Source organism: Argiope bruennichi, chromosome 7 (genome assembly GCF_947563725.1).
Source record: "Argiope bruennichi chromosome 7, qqArgBrue1.1, whole genome shotgun sequence".
NCBI classification, from domain to species: Eukaryota; Metazoa; Arthropoda; class Arachnida; order Araneae; family Araneidae; genus Argiope; species Argiope bruennichi.
Window position 1 is genome coordinate 106,074,048 of NC_079157.1, and position 24,494 is coordinate 106,098,541.

The window sequence follows — 24,494 nt, forward strand, 5'->3', positions numbered from 1 at the left end:
TTTGTAAAAAGGGAATATTGTAATTGATATATAATTCACTTCTTGATGCGCTGGAGTTTTCAAATTAAAAAAATATATATATTCACGATGACAATGCATTATTTTAATATTTTCAAAGGTTTATTATCAGTAAATGGATTAATTTAATCAAGTTTTGCTTCCGCACTAGTGTGCTACTTGATAGTGAACTCCAGGAAAAAAATTGATTTCTAGATTTTGTAATATATATAATGATGAATTATGAAATGATAACTAAAAAAGGAAAATTTATGAATAATAAAACATTTCTATTTTTAATACACTAATAGAAATGCATTTTAAAAGACTGTTTTTCTTCATTTTTTAAATAACACTTTTAATAAGGTACTTATAAATAGAAAATAATAATTTTATTATTTTCTACTTTTTAGTCTTTATAAATTTTATGTAATGTTGAGAATGGCTTTCTTTTCAAAAGCATTTATAAATGGCTCTAATAGGATGAAAATTAATTAAAATGATTTATTTATAGTTAATTTAAAATATAAAAATGTAGTTATAAATATAAAAATTAATTTTGTTCTTTATAGAACACTAATTAAAAGTGGTTTTTTTTATTATTATTTCCGACTTCTTAATCTTTATTGAATTGTCTATTGTTAATGTTATAATCATGAATGTTATCATCTGCAAGTAGAATGTAGAATGAAAATTTTATTAATCAATGTTAATCTGTTAACCGATGATTAAGTTCTGGAAATATTACAAAAGTGTATTGTCATGAAAACACTCACATGTTGAAAATTTCAGAATACTACACTCATGTCCAAAATTAAGGTCACAAAAATGTTTTTCAAAGTAATTCTAAATGGCTACCAGTAAAATTTAAACAAATTGTATTTTATATATTGTGAAGGACCGCTAACACGATATTAACCGTTTTTTGTGAGAAAAAATATTGTTTAGCATTTGTTTTTGGAGAACTACTAAAATTAGACCGTTTAGGCATTTGGGATTTTTGCCTGCGATTTTGTGAATATTGCATTAAAACAAAACATTTAACCTGTTTCCAGTGAGAATGAGTTCTTATAATCGTTTAGACGATTTCTTGAGATGGAGAACCGTTGGCAGTCTTGAAGCTGGGCAGTCTCAAGCGGAGGTGGCTCGATGGTTACAAGTGGCACCGAATGTGGTATCCAGGTTGTGGAATCAATTCTAAACAAGTGGTACTGTAACCAGGAAGGCTGGCCAAGGCGGTCTCAGAGCAAAGACGCCTGCACAGGATCGCTATTTGGCATTAAACGCACGACGGCATAGGCTGACAACGGCTACTCAACTTGCTGCTGCGTCTGGAATAAGAATTTTCAAACAAAACGTATACAGACGTTTAGCTGAAAGGGCTCTTTATGCCCGGCGACCAGTTGAGTTCGTCCCTTTGACTGCATCCAACAGAAACGCCCGGCTGTTGTGGTGCATAGCTTATCAGTCTTGGGCACAGCAAGAATGGGGGCGTGTTCTTTTCAGTGATGAGTCGAGATTCACCCCACAGAGTGACACTCGTCGAATCTTCATCTGGAGAGAACGAGAGAATCACTACACGTCTTCGATACGGGTACTGTCAATGCACATCGCTGTAGGGATGAGATCCTTGAAGCCTATGTGAGGTTGTTCCTTGGTGCTTTTGGCCCAGACTTCATGTTTATGGATGAAAACGCGCTTCCACACAGAGCCCAGATCGTTGATGGTTTTCTTGAGGAAGAAGTATTCGACGTATGGACTGGCCCTCGAGGACTCCGGATGACAATCCTATTGAACATGTTTGGGATGGTCTCGGAAGAGCCATTGCACAGCGTAACCCCCCTTCTAATACCCTCCAAGAGTTAAAAGCCGCACTTTTGGAAAAGTGGGCTTTGTTGCTCCAAGCATTTATTGTCACCCTCATAAACAGTATGAAAGCTCGTTGTGAAGCCTGTATAGCAGTGCACGGTGGTCACATTCCATATTAGACAGGAATTTTCCCGAGATATATGCTTTGTCTCTGATTCATAATGTAACACTTTTTGATATATCCTGTTTCTTAATTTCCAATTAAAATCTTTTCCACGTTGTTATATGCCTATGTTCTTTCTTCCATTGTAGTGTACCTCTGTGCCAAATTTCGTGGCAACACAGTGAATAGTTTTTCATTTTTCGCAGATTTTATGTTTGTGACCTTAATTTTGGACATGAGTGTAGTTCAAAAGGAAGTGGATAAAAAAACAATTACAAAAAAATTTTTTAATGAAATCAACGATCGCAAATTTCAAGTTATCATGTGAGAACATCATTATTTTTAAGTCATTATTTGTCTTAATTAATTTAAGTCATTAACCAGTTTAAACCGGTTTGAAACAATCACGAGACTTCTCTATCGGTCTCTATCCTTCCACACACACACACACACACACACACACACACACATATATATATATATATATATATATATATAATTGTTTTAAACTTTCATTTTCAATTTTTCTGGCTGACAAACAAAGTTTTGGAGTTCGACCAATTTTGAGATGAAATAACAGCTATGATGTCATAGTTCTACGTCAACCTTTTAAAAACGCATCTACTGTCAAAGAAGCATACGTAATAATAAAACAATACTGGCAAAAGCAGGTCAACCTTTTAAAAACGCATCTGCTTTTAAAGAAGCATACATAATAATAATGCAATACTGGTAAAAGCAGGTAAAAAAATATATACGATTGATGATGAAAATTGCCTTTTATGCTTTATTCATTGCCTACGCGATTTCGAGCTTCAAAACCCCCTAACCAAAACAACATCATGTTCTCACATGATTATAATCTCTTTTGATAATGAAATAAGTGTGAATTTAAATAAAAAAATGTCTAATACAATGGATATCAAACTGTTTTAAACATTGATATTTAACCAATACCTTTGATTCATCTAGGTCACCAATCTTAAGAGTCTGGTTAATCAAAGGAATAGTCTTGTTAATTGTCTAATACTTCATACAGACTTACAATTCTGGTTAAAACAATAAATAAATCAGATAAAAAACATAAATCATTTTTATAATAATCTTTTTTGTATTTTTGAGTTACATAGAAGACTTGGACAATGTATATTATATACAAGAGAATGCAAAAATAGACCGATTTCCTTTTGATAAAATCTAGAATAAAATTTAGTAGAAATATAAATTTTAATCTAAACATAGCATACAAAATTTCATTTATACATCTGCTTTTTTTAATTAGGATGTTTCATGGTCATATAAAAGAAAATAAAAAAAAATCAGACTTAGAGAAGTCTAAAACATGGTAATTCATTAAAATCTTGAGGTCGAATTTTTTGATGATTACATTATTTACTCTTTGTTTACTTCACATACGAGAGAGTAAAAACTGTTGCGTCAAAAAATAATTCGATTCTCACTACGCCAGCTTTCATCACGCACTGCTCACTCAATTTCTATTTTTAATCTTTCATTTTCGTATTCATTCACAAACAGATGGTTCATCCGAAAATAATCAACGGCCTGCTCATCTAAACATAATCCCTCTTAATCTTAAACTTCTCCTGGAAGCAAGGGAAAAATTATTTCCCCTCGCGTATATTCTCCAGGGTACTGCAATAATTCTCGGCGCTCGTAGAAACTCTCTAATTGGATTTCGGCCCCTGAAGAAGTGTGATGGAAATTTTCCACATTATCACAGGAAGAAAAAAGCTAAAAACCAACTCTTTGGCTCTAAGCTCTCGTCGTCTGCGAGATTTAAAGGAATTTCTTGCTTTTATTCGTTTGTGTCTAATAATAAAAGTTTTCTTGTAAGGGGAATAAATGTGTTCGGATTTCAAAAGTTAAAAAGTAATTGTTAATCCTCAGAGTTTATTCATGCTTCTTGGAAAATACTTAGTGGACAATTTTTACTTGTTGCGCTTGGAAGATAATGGATTCAAATCTCTGTTCGACTTATTCTTGATTTGAATTATTTGGCTCACATTCAAATCAAGGAATAGTGGAATAGAGATTTGAATCTATTATCTTACTTTGATTCCATTGTCCTTCGAGCAACAGGGAAGTAACTCTTGCGCGGGAGTTGGAAATTAGGATACAAGTTAAGGATTCATGTTGCTGGAAAAATGACCCTTGACAATTTACTTGTTGTGTTTAGAAACATTATCTCCCCGCCGTCATTCCTTGATTTGAATTGTTTCAGTCTCCCCTCCAATCAAATCTTGATTTGAATGGTTTGATTCACATTTTAAATCAAGAATTATTGAAATAGAGATTTGATTGAATTATCATAAGAGCAGATAGGGAAGCTGTTCTCACACGGGAGTTGGAAGTTATCATACAAGTAGATGATTCAATTTGCAGAGAAAATGTCCTGCTACAATTTCCTTGTTTCTTCTAGAAAATAATAGATTCAAATCTTCTTTACATCAATTCTTGATTTGAATTGTTTGATTTGCACTCCATTATCTTCTGAACAGAGAAGTTATTATTTCGAATAAAAGGGTTGGAAATCGTCGCATGAATAAATAATTTATATTATGAGAAAATTCCCAGTAACAATTTATTTGTTGCATCTGGAAGATAATGGATTCAAATCTCCATTCCACCAATTCTTCATTTGTATTCTTTGATTCACGCTCAAATCAAGAAGTAATGAACAGATATTTGAATCCATTATCTTACTTTGAATCCATTGTCCATTCAGCAGATAGGGAAGCAGATCTCACTCGAGAATTAGAAATTATCTTATAAATAAGTGATTCATTTTGCTCGAAAAACTCCCGCAACAATTTACTTGTGGCGTCTAAAAAAATAATTATTTCAAGTCTGCCTTCCATCGATTTTCGATTTGCATCCTATTACCTTCTCAATAGGTAATTAAGTACTTCTAATATGAGGCTTAAAAATGGTCGTATAAATAAATAATTTATATAGTGAGAAAATTTCCAGCAACAATTTATTTGTTGCATATGGACAATAATGGATTCAAGTCTCCATTCCACCAATTCTTGATCTGATTTGTTTGATTTACATCCTTTATTTCCAGACAAGGAAATAAATTCTTCAAAAATAAGGGCGGGAAACAGTTTTATAAGTAAGTTTGGGGGAGAGAAATATCTAATTATAATTTATTTTCCTTCTCTAGAAGATAACAGATTCAAGGTCTCCATTCCATGAACAGGCCACAGTGACACAGCGGTAATGTCCCTTTCAATGAGGGTTTCTCAAATCAGGGTTGAGAAACATTTGGCTAAGTTGTTGGTTTTTGTTCCATTGTGGATAAAATAATAGTTTAGGACTGCCGCCTCTGCACTGATGATGGACCGTACCTCTGTGAAGTGTTAATGCATGAAACATAACGACATGAATGATTGTAATAAAGGGTATTCAAAAAAATGACTATCAAGGAGTATTTGAAGGACAGAAGATTGGAACTACTATGAAAATTTTAAAATTTCGTTCACTTGCATGTTTTTATTGACAATACATTAATTTAATATTTTCAGAATCCAATTACCAATTCATTTCATTGGATCAGCTAATAGATTGATTAATTTAAATAATCGATTAATTTAATAATATTTTTCTTTCAAAACAGTTGCAGAACTGAAATTAGTTTGGGAAATTTTGATTCTTGAGACTCTTTAATATTAATAACTAGTATCCTTTGAGGGCAGATTGGTTCGTTGGGGATACTGGTTATATTTAATTTCAGTTAATTCGTTTAGATATAACCTCATATTTATAATTCCCTCAAATTATCAGTAAATACGCTTTATATTAATTGTCTTTTGCATGTTCTGTTCATTGTGTATATGAACCTTTCTAATGAAGATCAATCTTATGACGTTATAGTACAGTTAACCCTTTCACCATTGATACGGCCCAACCAACTGTAGAAATTCTATCCTGTTGAGCTAATTTCTGTTTCAAACGAGCGGTGTAGGATGTAAAACGAATTATGAACAAGGATGTACTTACTCCCTTTGCATTCTGAAAACCTTGTATGAAACAGAAACTGGCTCCTCAGGATGGTTAAAAACATAAATGTGAGATTCATCCGTCTCCTGATATTTGCGATATTATAACTTCACTTTTTAAATCCTTTTATAAACTACGCAGATATTAAGCAGAATTCTTTTTTTTAAGTTTCTAGAATGAAAGATAAACAAACGATTAAATATATGATTAAACAATGGAAACATTTTGAATTTCAAGACAAATATATAATGTTCGGGATGTTTTGAAACTAAGTTCCGTTAAAGAGTTTTAAAAAAAGTGACTATTATTAGAAAACATTTTAATCGCATAATGGAATGCAATGCCTTGGCTATTTTTTAAGATAGTCATCACCACTGTAGAAGCATTTATCCTAGCAGGACGCAAGTTTTAGTATGCCCTTGTATTAAAAAGATGCGGCCTGTGATATGAAGAAAGGAACGGGGATTTGAGGAAAATGAATCTTTGATTCTTCTTAATTTTTTTGTTCGAATTCTATAAACAAATCATGATTAATCAGAGACTTCCGCCCACTTTTTTCTATATTGAGAACATCTTCACACCTTTCATTGAAAGTTCGCACCCACCTCCTTATTATCGTATCACTCATTGCTTTCTGTCTGTTAGTTTCGTAAATTTGTCTGCATATTTCAATTCATTTTGCGTTCCTGGCATTAAAAAAACAGATGATAAAATGTGATTTGCACGTGGCGGAATATTAAAAAAAATTTAATGCTGAGCATGCACTCGACGAAATACTCTGGTATGTAAAAATGATTTCTACTATTTTCCCTACCATCAAAATGCACGTGTAAGTGTGATATCATGAAAATCAAGCTCCTACAGCAAAAATTGAAAGTGGGACTTAATTTTTGGATATCCCTTGTATACTGATGACAATTAAGCAACAAAAAAAATAAATAAATTGGTATCATATCATTGAAAAGATAATATTTGAATTTTAAAATAATGTAAAAACTTTTTTTACTGCTGCTGTATTGTCGGACGTTATCATTCAAAAACACCAAATTTCAGCTTAATTTTTAAATAAAACTTTAAAATGTCAAAAATGCATCGTTATGCACATTCCCACCCTCCACAATATAACTGGGCCAAATTTGGTTCTCTAGTCAAACGGTTTAACCTCTAGAGCGTTAACACACACATTAATGCACATTCGTCTATAGTATAATTAGAAATAGAGACAGATTGCAGATATGAATGAAAATTATGAATGAAATAAAATAGGTATAAAATACTTGAAATAAAAAAATGCTTTTCGGTATGAATAAAAGTGTATTTTAAATACTTTTATTTATACTAAAAAGTAGTATAAATAAAAGTGTGTTATTTATCCTAAAAGTAGTATAAATAAAAGTTTGTTATTCATACTAAAAAGTAGTATAAATAAAAGTGTGTTATTCATACTCAAAAGTAGTATAAATAAAAGTATGTTATTCATACTAAAAAGTAGTATAAATAAAAGTGTGTTATTCATACTAAAAAGCAGTATAAATAAAAGTATGTTATTCATACTAAAAAGTAGTATAAATAAAAGTATGTTATTCATACTAAAAAGCAGTATAAATATAAGTGTGTTATTCATACTAAAAAGCAGTATAAATAAAAGTGTGTTATTCATACTCAAAAGTAGTATAAATAAAAGTGTGTTATTCATACTAAAAAGTAGTATAAATAAAAGTGTGTTATTCATACTAAAAAGTAGTATAAATAAAAGTGTGTTATTCATACTAAAAAGTAGTATAAATATAAGTATGTTATTCATACTAAAAAGTAGTATAAATAAAAGTGTGTTATTCATACTAAAAAGTAGTATAAATAAAAGTGTGTTATTCATACTAAAAAGTAGTATAAATAAAAGTGTGTTATTCATACTAAAAAGTAGTATAAATAAAAGTGTGTTATTCATACTAAAAATTAGTATAAATAAAAGTGTGTTATTCATACTAAAAAGCAGTATAAATAAAAGTGTGTTATTCATACTAAAAAGTAGTATAAATAAAAGTGTGTTATTCATACTAAAAAGCAGTATAAATAAAAGTGTGTAAATAAAAGTGTGTTATTCATACTAAAAAGCAGTATAAATAAAAGTGTGTTATTCATACTAAAAAGTAGTATAAATAAAAGTGTGTTATTCATACTAAAAAGCAGTATAAATATAAGTATGTTATTCATACTAAAAAGTAGTATAAATATAAGTGTGTTATTCATACTCAAAAGTAGTATAAATAAAAGTGTGTTATTCATACTAAAAAGTAGTATAAATAAAAGTGTGTTATTCATACTAAAAAGTAGTATAAATAAAAGTGTGTTATTCATACTAAAAAGTAGTATAAATAAAAGTGTGTTATTCATACTAAAAAGTAGTATAAATAAAAGTGTGTTATTCATACTAAAAAGTAGTATAAATAAAAGTATGTTATTCATACTAAAAAGCAGTATAAATAAAAGTGTGTTATTCATACTAAAAAGTAGTATAAATATAAGTGTGTTATTCATACTAAAAAGTAGTATAAATAAAAGTGTGTTATTCATACTAAAAAGTAGTATAAATAAAAGTGTGTTATTCATACTAAAAAGCAGTATAAATAAAAGTGTGTTATTCATACTAAAAAGTAGTATAAATAAAAGTGTGTTATTCATACTAAAAAGCAGTATAAATAAAAGTGTGTTATTCATACTAAAAAGTAGTATAAATAAAAGTGTGTTATTCATACTCAAAAGTAGTATAAATAAAAGTGTGTTACTTATATTAATTTTTTATCGATTACTTTTAGATGAAGTGTCCCCCGGAAAACGTGCAGCAGAACAACCGATCCATGTGCTGTTCTTTCGGCATCCACAATTCCAGCCACTCTCAGAATCCCTGCACCCTCGTAAACCAGGGCATGTCCAGTGCGCAGCACACCACCCCTTCTTACCGTGAGTATACATCGCCAACAATTTCTTCTTCCAGAAAGATTCTTATCTGGCCATTTAATTCCTCACTCATTTAGATACAATTCGAAGCTCTTGTTTCTTTCTATTTACTCTGGAATTACCTTGAATGATCTGCTGTCTTCTTTACCTTAACAATCTCTTTAAAGGCAAATAAAGATTTTATTTTAGATTAGAACAAGACTTTGGACGTGTAGCCCATTTACTGTCATTTCTCTTAGGGATTCTTAACTATCTTAAAGAATTTCTTAGTTAACTTTCTTAATTAAAGCTAGTTGAAAAGAGTTACGGATTAAGCAGCCTCATTTATACGATACTCTGTTAATTAGTCTGGTTTAATTTCTCTTTTTCTTTGGAAACAGTATTAATTTTAGAATGTTTATTAATAACTAGAATATATATCCGTCTAGGCAGGCTGTAATTCTACTAAAAATATCTCAAATCTGTTTTCTACTGAATAACTAATGAAAGTTGTAATAGAAAATCTCATGCAATTGGCAGAGTGCTTAAGAAATAGATTAAAAATTATTATTTGCAGTACACTTTATATTAAATATAGAATTTAATTAATATTTATAGTATTATAATCTTGTATTAATATTTATATTAAATGTCAAAATTAGAAGTTTTGATCCTTGCAATGGGATCTATCTACTCTATCCATAATATTCAAGAATACACAAAACAAAAACAATCATTTAAGTCGAATAATGATACACCAACAAAAAAAAAAATTACTATGGAATACAAAATATAAAAATACTTAAAAGCAATGACCTAGTTTTACTACTAGGAATGACCTTCAATTTGTTCTGTTAAGGAGGAATATAATAAAACAGCATAAATATTTTGTATTTATGCTTAGATTTACTCAAACCCCAATAAATAAATCAATTTAAACATAAAAAAATATCTCATCAAGTTGACTTTCAAACAGAAGATGGGATTTACGCATACGATATGATTTGGAATTATTTTTAAAATCTGCCAAATGTTACAGACGACAGGGGACGATTATATACACTGATGAATGAATATTTTCCCACAGCGGGGGGTTTGTAGCTCTTAAAGTGCAGTTTGAATTAATACAACTTTAAATGACAGGTAAACTCCACGCCATGTTAAATCTTTCGGAACACTAAGAAAAATCAAAAAGTGAGAAGCAATGACCTAGCAGGTCCAATCATATTTTCCTAAAGGTAAACAAATAATTTGGAATCGGGAAACAACACCTGTGACTCTCATAACATCTCAAGCCCATGCTTGATCTTTCGGCATCGAAAAACTACTCATGAATGGAAACCTTACAGGACACGCATTTTAGAGAGTTAATTTTATGAAAATACACATAAAATGTACTTTTGTAACAAAAAGTTCTAATGATTTCTGGAATCATTTGTATAAATTGTGATGAGGATCTCTTCATTAAAGTACCGTAGCAATCTCTTTCCTTTTTTTTAATTCATCTTTTTTTATTTTCTTATTATTTTTTTTTTTCCTCTTTCTCTCTAAACGACAAGCAAAAGATTCTGCTTTGTGCCCCTCTCCCTGTTGTGAGCTCAAGTCTTATATTTTACTTTTATATCAGAAAAAAAAGTTCGATTATATTAATCTGCACAAGATTCGACGATCTAAAAACACATGAATTAATATCTGCCGTTTTATTCAAAATACTAGAATTTCAAAACTGAAATTAATACACAATGTTGCCGTACAAGAAAACTAAATACTATATATACAAATTTTTAAAAAATGTTATATTAAAGAAAGATAATATATTACATAGAGAGTCAATAATGTAAAGCCACTTGTTTGTAGTATATAACGTAGAATAAAAGTTGATATAATCAGAACGGAACAGTGACAGTTCTTTTAGCATTTTGATTATTTTGACTGGATTCTTTGGACTCGACATATTGGCAGCCATATTAATCGGGAAATAACAGTCTTTATGAATTCTTGCTATCCCTTTGGTTCTTGCTTCAATTTGAGAAACAATATATTGTTGCTCCTAGTGTATAATAGTATGTTTGATATACAAATGGATAGAGTGACTGGGTTACATTCTTGGAGTTGTCGTTACGGATGATCATTATCTTTAGAATTACTCTGAATATTGGCAGCCATATTAATCGGGAAATAACAGTCTTTATGAATTCTTGCTATCCCTTTGGTTCTTGCTTCAATTTGAGAAACAATATATTGTTGCTCCTAGTGTATAATAGTATGTTTGATATACAAATGGATAGAGTGACTGGGTTACATTCTTAGAGTTGTCGTTACGGATGATCATTATCTTTAGAATTACTCTGAATATTGGCAGCCATATTAATCGGGAAATAACAGTCTTTATGAATTCTTGCTATCCCTTTGGTTCTTGCTTCAATTTGAGAAACAATATATTGTTGCTCCTAGTGTATAATAGTATGTTTGATATACAAATGGATAGAGTGACTGGGTTACATTCTTGGAGTTGTCGTTACGGATGATCATTATCTTTAGAATTACTCTGAATATTGGCAGCCATATTAATCGGGAAATAACAGTCTTTATGAATTCTTGCTATCCCTTTGGTTCTTGCTTCAATTTGAGAAACAATATATTGTTGCTCCTAGTGTATAATAGTATGTTTGATATACAAATGGATAGAGTGACTGGGTTACATTCTTGGAGTTGTCGTTACGGATGATCATTATCTTTAGAATTACTCTGAATATTGGCAGCCATATTAATCGGGAAATAACAGTCTTTATGAATTCTTGCTATCCCTTTGGTTCTTGCTTCAATTTGAGAAACAATATATTGTTGCTCCTAGTGTATAATAGTATGTTTGATATACAAATGGATAGAGTGACTGGGTTACATTCTTGGAGTTGTCGTTACGGATGATCATTATCTTTAGAATTACTCTGAATATTGGCAGCCATATTAATCGGGAAATAACAGTCTTTATGAATTCTTGCTATCCCTTTGGTTCTTGCTTCAATTTGAGAAACAATATATTGTTGCTCCTAGTGTATAAAAGTATGTTTGATATACAAATGGATAGAGTGACTGGGTTACATTCTTGGAGTTGTCGTTACGGATGATCATTATCTTTAGAATTACTCTGAATATTGGCAGCCATATTAATCGGGAAATAACAGTCTTTATGAATTCTTGCTATCCCTTTGGTTCTTGCTTCAATTTGAGAAACAATATATTGTTGCTCCTAGTGTATAATAGTATGTTTGATATACAAATGGATAGAGTGACTGGGTTACATTCTTGGAGTTGTCGTTACGGATGATCATTATCTTTAGAATTACTCTGAATATTGGCAGCCATATTAATCGGGAAATAACAGTCTTTATGAATTCTTGCTATCCCTTTGGTTCTTGCTTCAATTTGAGAAACAATATAATGTCACTCCTAGTGTATAATAGTATGTTTGATATACAAATGGATAGAGTGACTGGGTTACATTCTTGGAGTTGTCGTTACGGATGATCATTATCTTTAGAATTACTCTGAATATTGGCAGCCATATTAATCGGGAAATAACAGTCTTTATGAATTCTTGCTATCCCTTTGGTTCTTGCTTCAATTTGAGAAACAATATATTGTTGCTCCTAGTGTATAATAGTATGTTTGATATACAAATGGATAGAGTGACTGGGTTACATTCTTGGAGTTGTCGTTACGGATGATCATTATCTTTAGAATTACTCTGAATATTGGCAGCCATATTAATCGGGAAATAACAGTCTTTATGAATTCTTGCTATCCCTTTGGTTCTTGCTTCAATTTGAGAAACAATATATTGTTGCTCCTAGTGTATAATAGTATGTTTGATATACAAATGGATAGAGTGACTGGGTTACATTCTTGGAGTTGTCGTTACGGATGATCATTATCTTTAGAATTACTCTGAATATTGGCAGCCATATTAATCGGGAAATAACAGTCTTTATGAATTCTTGCTATCCCTTTGGTTCTTGCTTCAATTTGAGAAACAATATATTCTTGCTCCTAGTGTATAATAGTATGTTTGATATATAAATGGATAGAGTGACTGGGTTACATTCTTGGAGTTGTCGTTACGGATGATCATTATCTTTAGAATTACTCTGAATATTGGCAGCCATATTAATCGGGAAATAACAGTCTTTATGAATTCTTGCTATCCCTTTGGTTCTTGCTTCAATTTGAGAAACAATATATTCTTGCTCCTAGTGTATAATAGTATGTTTGATATATAAATGGATAGAGTGACTGGGTTACATTCTTGGAGTTGTCGTTACGGATGATCATTATCTTTAGAATTACTCTGAATATTGGCAGCCATATTAATCGGGAAATAACAGTCTTTATGAATTCTTGCTATCCCTTTGGTTCTTGCTTCAATTTGAGAAACAATATAATGTCACTCCTAGTGTGTAATAGTATGTTTGATATACAAATGGATAGAGTGACTGGGTTACATTCTTGGAGTTGTCGTTACGGATGATCATTATCTTTAGAATTACTCTGAATATTGGCAGCCATATTAATCGGGAAATAACAGTCTTTATGAATTCTTGCTATCCCTTTGGTTCTTGCTTCAATTTGAGAAACAATATATTGTTGCTCCTAGTGTATAATAGTATGTTTGATATACAAATGGATAGAGTGACTGGGTTACATTCTTGGAGTTGTCGTTACGGATGATCATTATCTTTAGAATTACTCTGAATATTGGCAGCCATATTAATCGGGAAATAACAGTCTTTATGAATTCTTGCTATCCCTTTGGTTCTTGCTTCAATTTGAGAAACAATATATTGTTGCTCCTAGTGTATAATAGTATGTTTGATATACAAATGGATAGAGTGACTGGGTTACATTCTTGGAGTTGTCGTTACGGATGATCATTATCTTTAGAATTACTCTGAACATGTAAAGTTTGGTTTCTAGAGAGGCAGCTACCTGCATATCTTTTGTTTGATAATAGTTGATGCCATCAGGGTCTGATTTCTATAATTTGTATAAAAAGATAGTCAGTCAATGTCTGTTATTCTGTTTATGTTCCCTTGCAGCAGCCAGTCACCTGCTGATACTCAGCTCTAGTTAAAGTTAGTTGATTAGATTGAATGAAATGCTTACTATCTGTCAAGCAGGATACAAAATTTTCCTATTAAGCGAAAGTCTAATGTCTGTATTTGCTATATGTTAACAAGGTTTAATAATGCAAATCTCTAATAATCCTTTCAAATCTTATGTTAATTCATAGTAGTCGTCTTTTGATATACCTCTATTTGTTTTTATAAAAAAATTGTTGAAAAAAATGCAGTTCAGGTCTTCACTTATTATAGATAGAAATGTTAAAGAAGCTACAGATAAAAGTCTTGATGAATTTTTTTATAAAGTCATAATTTTTGAAAAATATAAAATATCGTTTTAGATTTTTAATTCATTGTTTTTCAGTTATTATGAAACTTTATTTCTTTGTAATTAGTAGTTTTGAAAACTCTGAAAAGATTTATTCCGAAATTTATCCATGAGTTTAACAGTTTGTAGTATTTCAAAATTCTACGATTATTTTGCTCATTGCTATCTCTAATAATCCACAAATACCTATTTACATTAGCGAATTAAAATCATTAAAACATGTTCTATAAAATAAAAAATCCAGATTTCAGAAAGCAGTGAAATGACCCCCTCCCGAATCGTTGAAATAACGAAGTGCGAAAAAGCATGTAAGAAACAGATAAGAAAGATTGAATAAACATATTTAAATATGAAAATAGGGGAAAAAATGAACTTGTCTATTCAATATTTTATTTTTTATTAATTTTTACTTTCTCGCATACGAAGTATGGAGAAAGTATTGTTACGAATCTGAGATTCGGCTTCCCAGCATAGTGGGTTCCATAGGAGGTCCCAGAGCTTGGCGACAAACTTGGCGACCATTTGGCGACTTGGCGACGAATTTGGCGACTTTGGCGCCAAAATGAAATATACCCGAAACATCGAGAATTTTCCCGATCAGTCCAGTAGGAACCGAGTTAAGCCTCGAACGTTCCTGATTGGTTGAGAGGCTTCTAGCCCCGCCTCCTGAGACCTATAAAAGGAGCGGCCTGTAGCTACCGGGGAGTCGTGAACCAGATCGGAGCGTTGTAGTCGGAAGCAACAGAGTGAAGAGTAGTCGAAATCGACGGTGAAGAACTGGTCTTCCAGGGACTAGCGGAGCAGCGACGGAGTCGAACTGGTGTTGTATGCTGCACGTCTCGGCTGAAGATAATCGTCTTCTGTGCTGTATATAGTTGTCGTCTTTGTGCTGTCCTGTGTGTCTTCGTGTAAATAAACGTCGTTGTTTCATTTTCTACTGCTGATTGAGCGTTCTCCACACCATATAACTCCCACTATCCAAACGAACCCCCGGAAATTTCGTAACAGTATAGAATCGACACCAAATTCAAACTCTAGATTTTGACGAATCTCCTTGTTAATTTCACGTGCTGTGTTCAGATCAAATTTGAAGATTTCTGTTAAATTTTAAGCAAATACCGTTATGAGGGAGTCTGTCTGTCCACATGTTCGAATATAATTTAGCACAATAACTACAAAACGAAGAAAGTTATATTAAAAAAAATCGGTACACAGAATTAACATCTTTAGTATAGGCGCTTATCAAATTTTGAGCGAAACCCAACAACCATCTGTCGCAATAACACATGTAAAAGCGTAAAGACTTATAAACGTCTTTACGTTTAAAAGTGTAAAGCTCAAAAACGTAAAGACTTATATATATCAAATTGGGTGCGTGATTTTATAACTTTCAGTATAGCTTTATGCCTAATTTTAATTCAATCGGTTGGGAAGAACGTCTAAAACCCGGATACTTTTGACCGCATGCTAGAGATTTATAGCCAAAAGGCTAGCCAAGGATCGCACGATAGACTCAGTAAAAGTGTAATATTAATATTTTGTAACTATTGTACGCCAATGCCATATGGCCAGTATTAATATTTCGTAACTATTGTACGCCAATAGGGCGTTCATTGGGAAAACATCTTTATTAAAGAGTATGTAAGAAAGTCTTACGTAAACCATTCCCGCTGGTTTCATTTTTCTATGGGTACGTATTTTTGAACATCTAATTATAAACACAATCACTCACATTGCATAAAAAAAAGTCAGTCACGAAGTTTTTGCTTCATAACATCATTTTCAATTCAGAAATGTTTTTCACTGAAACATCAAACCAAAAACGCAATAACTACTGTCAATAACGACAACTCTGGGGCAATTTCATTTGTAAAAGTCTCCAATACGAAGAAGTAGATTTTATTTTGATTAAACTTACCAGAAGAAACAGCCAAAAGTGAAATGAAAAACAAGCCCGCCTTGTGTGGTGAAAAGAGCTTCTGAAGAACTTCACGCAGGCAATTTGCCATTTTGGAATCCAACCATTTTCTCCAAAATTAATAAATGCTTTAAGATGTACGAGGTAGAGGGATGGGGTGGGAAAAAGAAAGTAATAAAAAAACTAAGTTTTTAAGATGCCTCGTGTTTATAACGCGTTGACGCCGTAAGTCATCAAATTGCCTAGCTAGCAGACTTCAGGCTGTAATTACTTTTTATTTTTATATTTATTTATTCCTTTAATTTTTTTTTCTTGCACGAAAAAGACGATCAAAATTCACCAGCCATTTTTAAAGAGGTAGTTCCCAACCCCACTTGGAAGTTTTTAGGTTGGATTTATTAGAGATATTAGCGGGTATCTTTCCATTTAATGTTCTTAGAGGAAAGAACACGAGATTTCTCGTTGAAAGTTAATAACATTTCCGTTTTTCTTGCTCTCCGATTGGATGACTTTCTGCAATTGTTCGAACAAGTGCTTCGCTATTGCGAAAGAGTATATACATTGAAGTCTTATAATTGCGAATGTTTGTTTCGGATTCTCGCTTTTATAATGAGCTGAATAAATAATGAAAAGTCGCCTCGCTTTCTTACGGCAATGGGGATCGTTGTGCCTATACAGCAAACGAGAGAATATGTTAATTATTCATTCTTTTGAGTTTTACTGCATATTAATTGTTTATTTTTTGACGAGTTTATCAAAGATAGAAAAATGAATAATGCTAATTTTATTTTCCGATGTTTCATCAACTATCTGATTTTGAGATTTTCTCCCATGGTTGGAAATTAAAATATAAGGATTTTCGTTTTGTATCGGTGTACGAATGAACCACACTTTTACATTTTTATTAGCGCCACTATGCCATGAGACTGGTCTCATGAAAGTTTCCTCTCATGAATGAGAGGAGCATATGTAAGGCAATTATAGTAACACATCTTGAATGTCTGTTAATTTCACAATGTATTTGATATGAAATTATATTAAAACGTTTCTTGTTTTATCAGCTAATTAGTTGATAAAACAACTAAATAGTTAATTTCAACCTATGTTATTAAATTGAACCACTTAGTTTCAAAATAAAATTTGCCAATTAAAAGAACTATTGCACATTCAATAAATTTCTCAATTTCAATTACAAATCAGAAATAATAATAAAGGAGAAAATGTGCAAAGGTGTGTGACTTTTTATGGCAATTAAAGATACATCTGCAAGATCAGTGACTGAAATTTATATAACAATCTGACTACAACACAAATTTTGATTCAATTCGTATCTCAAATATATATGCTTAAAAAATGTTTCTTATTCGAATTAAGCACCAAAAAAAAACGCCCTGACAGTGCCATAGAACCACATAAGGAAAAGTAGTGTTAGTATAAGATGCATCCGACCAAACCTTCAATTGAAAATTCAAATTCAGCCTGTATGCATAAGCTTAAAAGTGTGGCTATCCATAACGATCACAAAGAATGAAATGATTGATATAACGATCACAAAAATGAAATGATTGATATAACGATCACAAAGAATGAAATGATTGATATAACGCTCACAAAAATGAAATGATTGATATAACGATCACAAAGAATAAAATTATATAATGATCACAAAGAATGAAATGATTGATATAACGATCACAAAAATGAAATGATTGATATAACGATCACAAAGAATGAAATGATTGATATAACGCTCACAAAAATGAAATGATTGATATAACGATCACAAAGAATGAAATGATTGATATAACGTTCTCAAAGAATGAAATGATTGATATAACGATCACAAAGAATAAAATGATTGATATAACGATCACAAAGAATGAAATGATTGATATAACGTTCTCAAAGAATGAAATGATTGATATAACGATCACAAAGAATAAAATGATTGATATAACGATCACAAAGAATGAAATGATTGATATAACGTTCACAAAGAATAAAATGATATAACTATCACAAAGAATGAAATGAATAACGAATGAAAGTGGTTCTCACAAAGAATTTTGTATGATAGCCCACCACTTAAACTACCCGATTAGTTATTGTAACATCTTTCAAGGATTCGTATGCTCCAAAGTACATAGAAAGAACTTCAAAGCTTTCTAAATTATCAACGTCACTCATTTCCTTATATCATGCAGATCATATATTTAAAACTCAATTTTTTTTTCTTACCCCATCGTCTCTCTTCTTACAGGACCTCCACCTTCTGACTGCGTGCTTCGCATTCCAGTCGTTCGTCGCAAGCGACCTGTAGCGACTTATGACCTGCTGTCGTGTGAGGGTTCCACCTTGCATCTACTGTGCGAGGCAAATGTCTCTTGCAGCGACCAGGGCATCTCCTGGAGGAAGGAGGGGCGCACCTTTGCGGGGCGGGAGCTCCGTCTGCAGAACGTCCAGAGGAGGGACAGCGGGACCTATCTTTGCGAAGTCACGGACTACTACGGGAGACCGAGATTGGGTGCCCAAGTCACTGTGGCTGTGCAATGTGAGTTCTTTCTATTTATTTCTTTGTTTCCGAATACCTCTATATTGCCCTCTTTGAAGACTCTCTCCACAGGCCTGTGCTTATGTCCCGTTGTGTGTGTAGAAGCAAGGTTATACAAACTACTTTATGTTATTTTTTTTGGTGTGAAATTTCATTTTTAACTAGTTTTCCTGAGCTTACCGATTGGTGCAAAGCCACTGATCGTTATCGACAGATGTTATTTTCCTGGGCCTATCAAGGCGAAAATGTTATAAAGAAAGGCAAAAATAATTCTCATATGAGCACACAAACAGCAAAATCTTTTTCTCGACTTGCCATTTATAATTCTCAGTTAGCTCCCATAATTCGAAGATTCATCATAATAATAACCCCATTCACTGGATGATTGCTACTTTTTATAAAAGGGTAAGTCAAAGACAAATTTTAAATGAAGATGAAACATGTATAAATAAGTCATTTTTGCATAGGAAAACGCAATGTCAAACACATTATGCTGCCACTGGTGGTATCATTGCGAATATTACAGTAACGAAATAAATAGGACAATATGTTACATCGGAGATGTGAAGAAATATATGTCTGGAAACACATTTTCTAAGAATATTCATTAGTTCTCTTGTCGATATCAACCTGCTGTTGTCAGGAGGAATGCCTTTCAAACAATCTCTCACCATTCGTTGCTGTTTCGCAATATGTTGCCTTTTTATTAGCAGTTATTCATTTTTTAAACTTGACAGCTCTATGTAGTGAGGCTAATCCTCCTTGAAAAATATGATTCCTCATATAAAAAATTATAGTCAGTCTTCTCGGAATTAGAGAAAAAGTAGTTAGTCTTCGCTAGTAAGACTAGTCAGACTAGATTCACTAGAAAAGCCGGATAGTCAGACTTTGCTTTGCTTTGTTGTTCCCTTATCATAACAACTTCTTTAGAAATAACTTGTGTGTGACTTTGCATATCAATGGGAACGATTCGCCTCTGAATACTTCGCCATTTCTTAAAGAGTACTTAAAACCTTCGAACTGAACTTGCATAGTAATAAATATATTCCTTTTTTCGTTAATTACCGAACGTCGAAACGAGATATTGTCACAAAAGATTTAATTTTGGGATTACCATGTCGATTTTCCCTTTCGATTGGTCAATAATGATAAAATTTCATTCCATCACTTGGTACGCAGGCTGAGCCATACAATACCCTTATACATGTAAAGCAAATTTTTCTTTAAAAAAATTAATAAATACTTTAAATAATAAAACGATAGCTAATAATATTTCTTTAACTTTTCTGTTAAAATAAAAAGAAATAAGAAGTATAGTTTTGATTTATGATATATCTTTGTATTATATTTATGAATATTTATGAAATATCTTTGATCACAAATTCGTTTCCTTATTGTGTGAAAAAAATAGTCTCCCAATTATTCAGCAGAATGTGGCAGAAAATGCTATTATAGCATTACATGCAAATAGAAATTCGTTTTCTTTGCATGAGTATTTGGACTTATTTATCAGACATTAGATTATTAGCATTTTTCAATCTTGATTCAATTATTAATTCACGGATTAATTTTCATGCAATATGCGGAAATAGCATCTCAATTATTCCATATAATTTGGTGGAAAATGCTGCAATAGCTCTGCATTTAAATAGAAGTTCGTTTCATTGTAAGAGTATTTTAACTTGTTTGTCAAAGCGTTAAAATATTGCCATTTCGTAATTTTTGTTCATTTATTAATTACCGATTTTTTTTTGTTTGTTTGTTTTATGCAGAAATAGCATGTCAATTGTTCCATACAATTTTGTTGAAAATGTTATCATATAAATAGATATTCGTTTGTATAAATAACTAGGAAGTATTTGGATTTATCCATTAAGCATCAGAGTATTTATATTTATATTTCATTTTCAGGTTTAGCGTTTCAACATTTTTCTGTGTTAAAGTCAGATAATAAGTATACTTGTTTAAAAAAAGATTTAAACATTTAATTACATTCTTATGCAGGGAAAAACATAAATCCTTATGAAGATGCAGAATATTTTTTTTTAAAATTTGATTCAAATAAGAAAATATATCGAAGTACCAATTTAAAAGAATATTCGTAAAGGAATGAAGATCCGTAGAGAATTTTTCAGATTCACTTGTTATTTTATTCTGACGAAGGAATATGGCACCATAGTTCAAAATGGCAATATTTTAAGTCTTGTCAAACCCGGTAAAAATTTATGACGCACAAAGTAATTTTAAGCCTAGTTTTATAAACTTCTATTGCATCCATATCAAGTTCTTTTATTGCTTACTTGATGTGGTAATTTGTCAAATCCTAATGTCTTAAGAAATCAAAAGGTATTAAAGTGAATCTTTTGTATAAATAGCTGGCCATTTTTAAATCCGAATTCTCACAAAGTAGCTTTATTGAAGACATAATATTCTTCTCTCGGCTTTCTGGTATAATTACATAATATGGCGTGTTTTCTATTTAGCTTTTTAGAATAATGGATCTTTCCGTTGATCGAATGTATCTAAAATACAATGTATGAAAGAATTTTTAAGAACATATGCCAAATATTAATTATTTAAATCATTGCATTTTTTAATTATTCAAAATTATTTGTGAATGAATTTGCATGCATGGAAAATTATTTATCAATAAATGGCCAATTTTTTGACAGATTTGGTTCAAAATGTTATAAGAATATGTATTTTAGAGGTTAAATTTGTGTACTAAATTTTACTTTTCTATTCTTTAAATTTTGCTGCTACCGAAATCACTTGTATTCGAGCAGCTGATAGCAGATTATCTAAAAGTTTGAGACACAGTTCGAAAAAAATTCTGGAATTATGTTTCTCAGTCTTTTAATACGATAAATTAAAATAAATTATGCTTAATAGATGGAATTTGATAAATGGCCTTTACATCAAATTTGAAGATTTCTATCAAATTTTGAACGAAATCCATTCTAAAGAAGTCTATATATCTGGTTGTTTGAATGTAAATTAGCATGATAACTAGGAAAAGTAAAGAACTAGATGGATAAATTTGGTTCACAGAATAAGAATCTAAAATATAGGCCCGTACTAAATTCGGAACCAATTACTTTACATTTCCGTTAACCGGGCGTAAATGTCGCTGATTGTGAACCAAATGCGAATTTGGCGTAATTCTACATTATTTGGTGAGGTTTTGCTTGCGGCTGGCTAACGGATTGCGAACCAAACGCGTATTTGGCGTAAGAAATTTGGCGGAATTCTACATTATTTGGCGATTTTTCGTTTGTGCCCGGCTAACGAATTGCGAACCAAACGCGTAATTGGCGTAAGAAATTTGGCAGAATTCTACATTATTTCGCGATTTTTCGCTTGTGCCCGGCTAACGGATTGCGAGCCAAACTCGTATTTGGGTAAGAAATTTTACGGAAATCTACATTATTTGGCAATTTTTGGCTTACGCCGGCTAACGGAAAAGTACCCCAAATACGTCAAGAATTAAACTCCCTACTGGTTTGTTCTTTTGCATGCGCAAAAACACGATAAGTCAGAAAAGTAACAACTTAAATGAATGAAGTTTGGTTAAAATTTTAATAACTTTATAGACAAATTTCCTATTAATGGATTTCGTTCAAAATTTATAGAAATATTAAAATTTGGTGTGAAATCCGTATAACAAATTTCATTTGTATACGGATTTCACTTCTTGCATTATCATGTTGACAGTCAGGCGAGCTGAAATATTCCAAAAATGTATTTTCAAGATTCAGAGAAATCTGAAACACGGACACTTCAAATTCAAATTTTTATAGTACAATACTTTCTCTTTGTATACAAGAAAGTAAACCATTAAGATAACATTATTTTTTTTAATTCTATATCATATAATTTTATTCTCGGACGAGTTCGATACGACTTAGAGCTGACAATCAGTACCTACTTAGAGGATTGCAAAAAAATTGCCAAACGGATAATAATTGCCATGTCAATCAAATAGCTTATTTTTCTCAGATAAACTACTCAACACTCTCTATCCCATGGAAAAATGATGGAGAACAAAGAAAAATGTACACTCTCGAAATAACAGCTTCTAAGAATGGAATTCCGGCTCAAGAATGGATATCTATGTGACTGAGAATCAGTAATCTAATTATTATAGTCTAACTCTCCTTAATATTTTTACTAATCTAATTTTCTTCTATTTTATAAGGAAAACAAATTTTTCCTTCGTCCTTTAAGAATTTCTTGTGATAAAATTAATGAAATAATAAATTGTTGTTATTTTTATCTCGTACACGAAACATACCAATCGATAGTACAATAATCGTAAAAAGTTTGATACATCTCCACGTTCCAGGCACCTGTGAGTTCGAAAAAAAAACACATTTTTGAAATTAAGTTTGAATTGTCTGTCCGTGAACATGATTTGTTAAAAATGCTTTTCTTTGAGGCATATGAAATTTGGTTCGTAGTCGTAACGTAGATTCGTATTCGTATTCGTTCGTAGATTTTTTATGAATGCTTTCGCAAGAAGTTTGTCTGCCAATACCAGTTCAAAAGAACGTAATAATTTCTAAACATGTATCGCTATAACGATAATATTTGATATATTTTGCAGCATCAAATTGTAGATAGTATCAAAATTTGAGACGGAATTTGTTTTACCAAATTTATTCCTATAATCCCGCAAGTTTTGAACCAAATTCCATCTATGGGTTACTGTCTGTCAGTCTTCTTTTACGCATGTAAACAGGATAATCCAAAAATACTATATTTAAATAAATGATTATCTTGTCATTACAATTGTAGTTCTATGCTACATTTTGGTTTCAATTGATTGAAAAAATACATTACAAGCTTTTTTCTGTAAGGACGGATACTGAAGATTTTTTTAAATATAGTTAATCGGTTATTCTTTATAATACGTCATGAATTAGCTATACTTTATCTCAAAAATAAGCTAATAGAAAAAAGCTGTTTTTATATTTGAAACTAGCATACCAACAGATAAATTTCCATTGACAATTTTAAGAATAAGGAATTTCTTTGTCTGTGTTATAATTCCATGCGAATCGCAACGTTCTTTAATTATGGAATGGAAATTATGTAGGTATTCGGTAGGTATTAACATTAGTTATAAGCATTTGAGTGTTAATTTAAATAATATATATCAAGGAAACAAATATAAATATTTTTGGAGAAAAAATTTTAGGAATCTTTTTTTTTCTTTTGCATTATTTATTTTACCATATTCTCGTACATAATTCAGAAGTGGAAAGTTTTTTAACAAAAGCTGGCAACGGTTCTCAAACTTTTGTTTTTCTTGATTATTCTTTTCTACATGTGATTAGTTTCACTTTTTGTTTCGAGAACTTTCTATTGCCATATCCCTATTAATCAACTTATCCTTTCGCAAAAAGAAGTTTTGATTAATAATGCTAAAGATTTGGGTTAACAAGAGTCAAGTGACTCCAATTAATTTAACATTATTGGATTCATTAATCAGATTAATTCCTAATTTTATATCGTATTCTTTTTTATTTTAGTAATCGTTTCCCGTCCTAATGAATGAAACTATGATTGAAATAATTTAATATTGGCTTTTGATAAAAACTAATAACTTATCGTCGTAATAATTAACTATTTAAATGAAAGGCGGT

The 24,494-nt window shown here is 31.3% G+C and overlaps 1 protein-coding gene across 1 annotated transcript in view; it reads left to right on the forward strand.

Annotated features, from left to right (window-relative positions):
- The window catches only part of LOC129976348 (hemicentin-1-like), a 262,427-nt gene that overhangs the window by 219,312 nt on the left and 18,621 nt on the right, over nucleotides 1-24,494 (forward strand). The window contains exons 3-4 of the mRNA XM_056089874.1: nucleotides 8,809-8,953; nucleotides 18,556-18,846. Coding sequence (XP_055945849.1) covers nucleotides 8,809-8,953; nucleotides 18,556-18,846 — 436 coding nt within the window. The remainder of the gene's footprint in view (nucleotides 1-8,808; nucleotides 8,954-18,555; nucleotides 18,847-24,494) is intronic.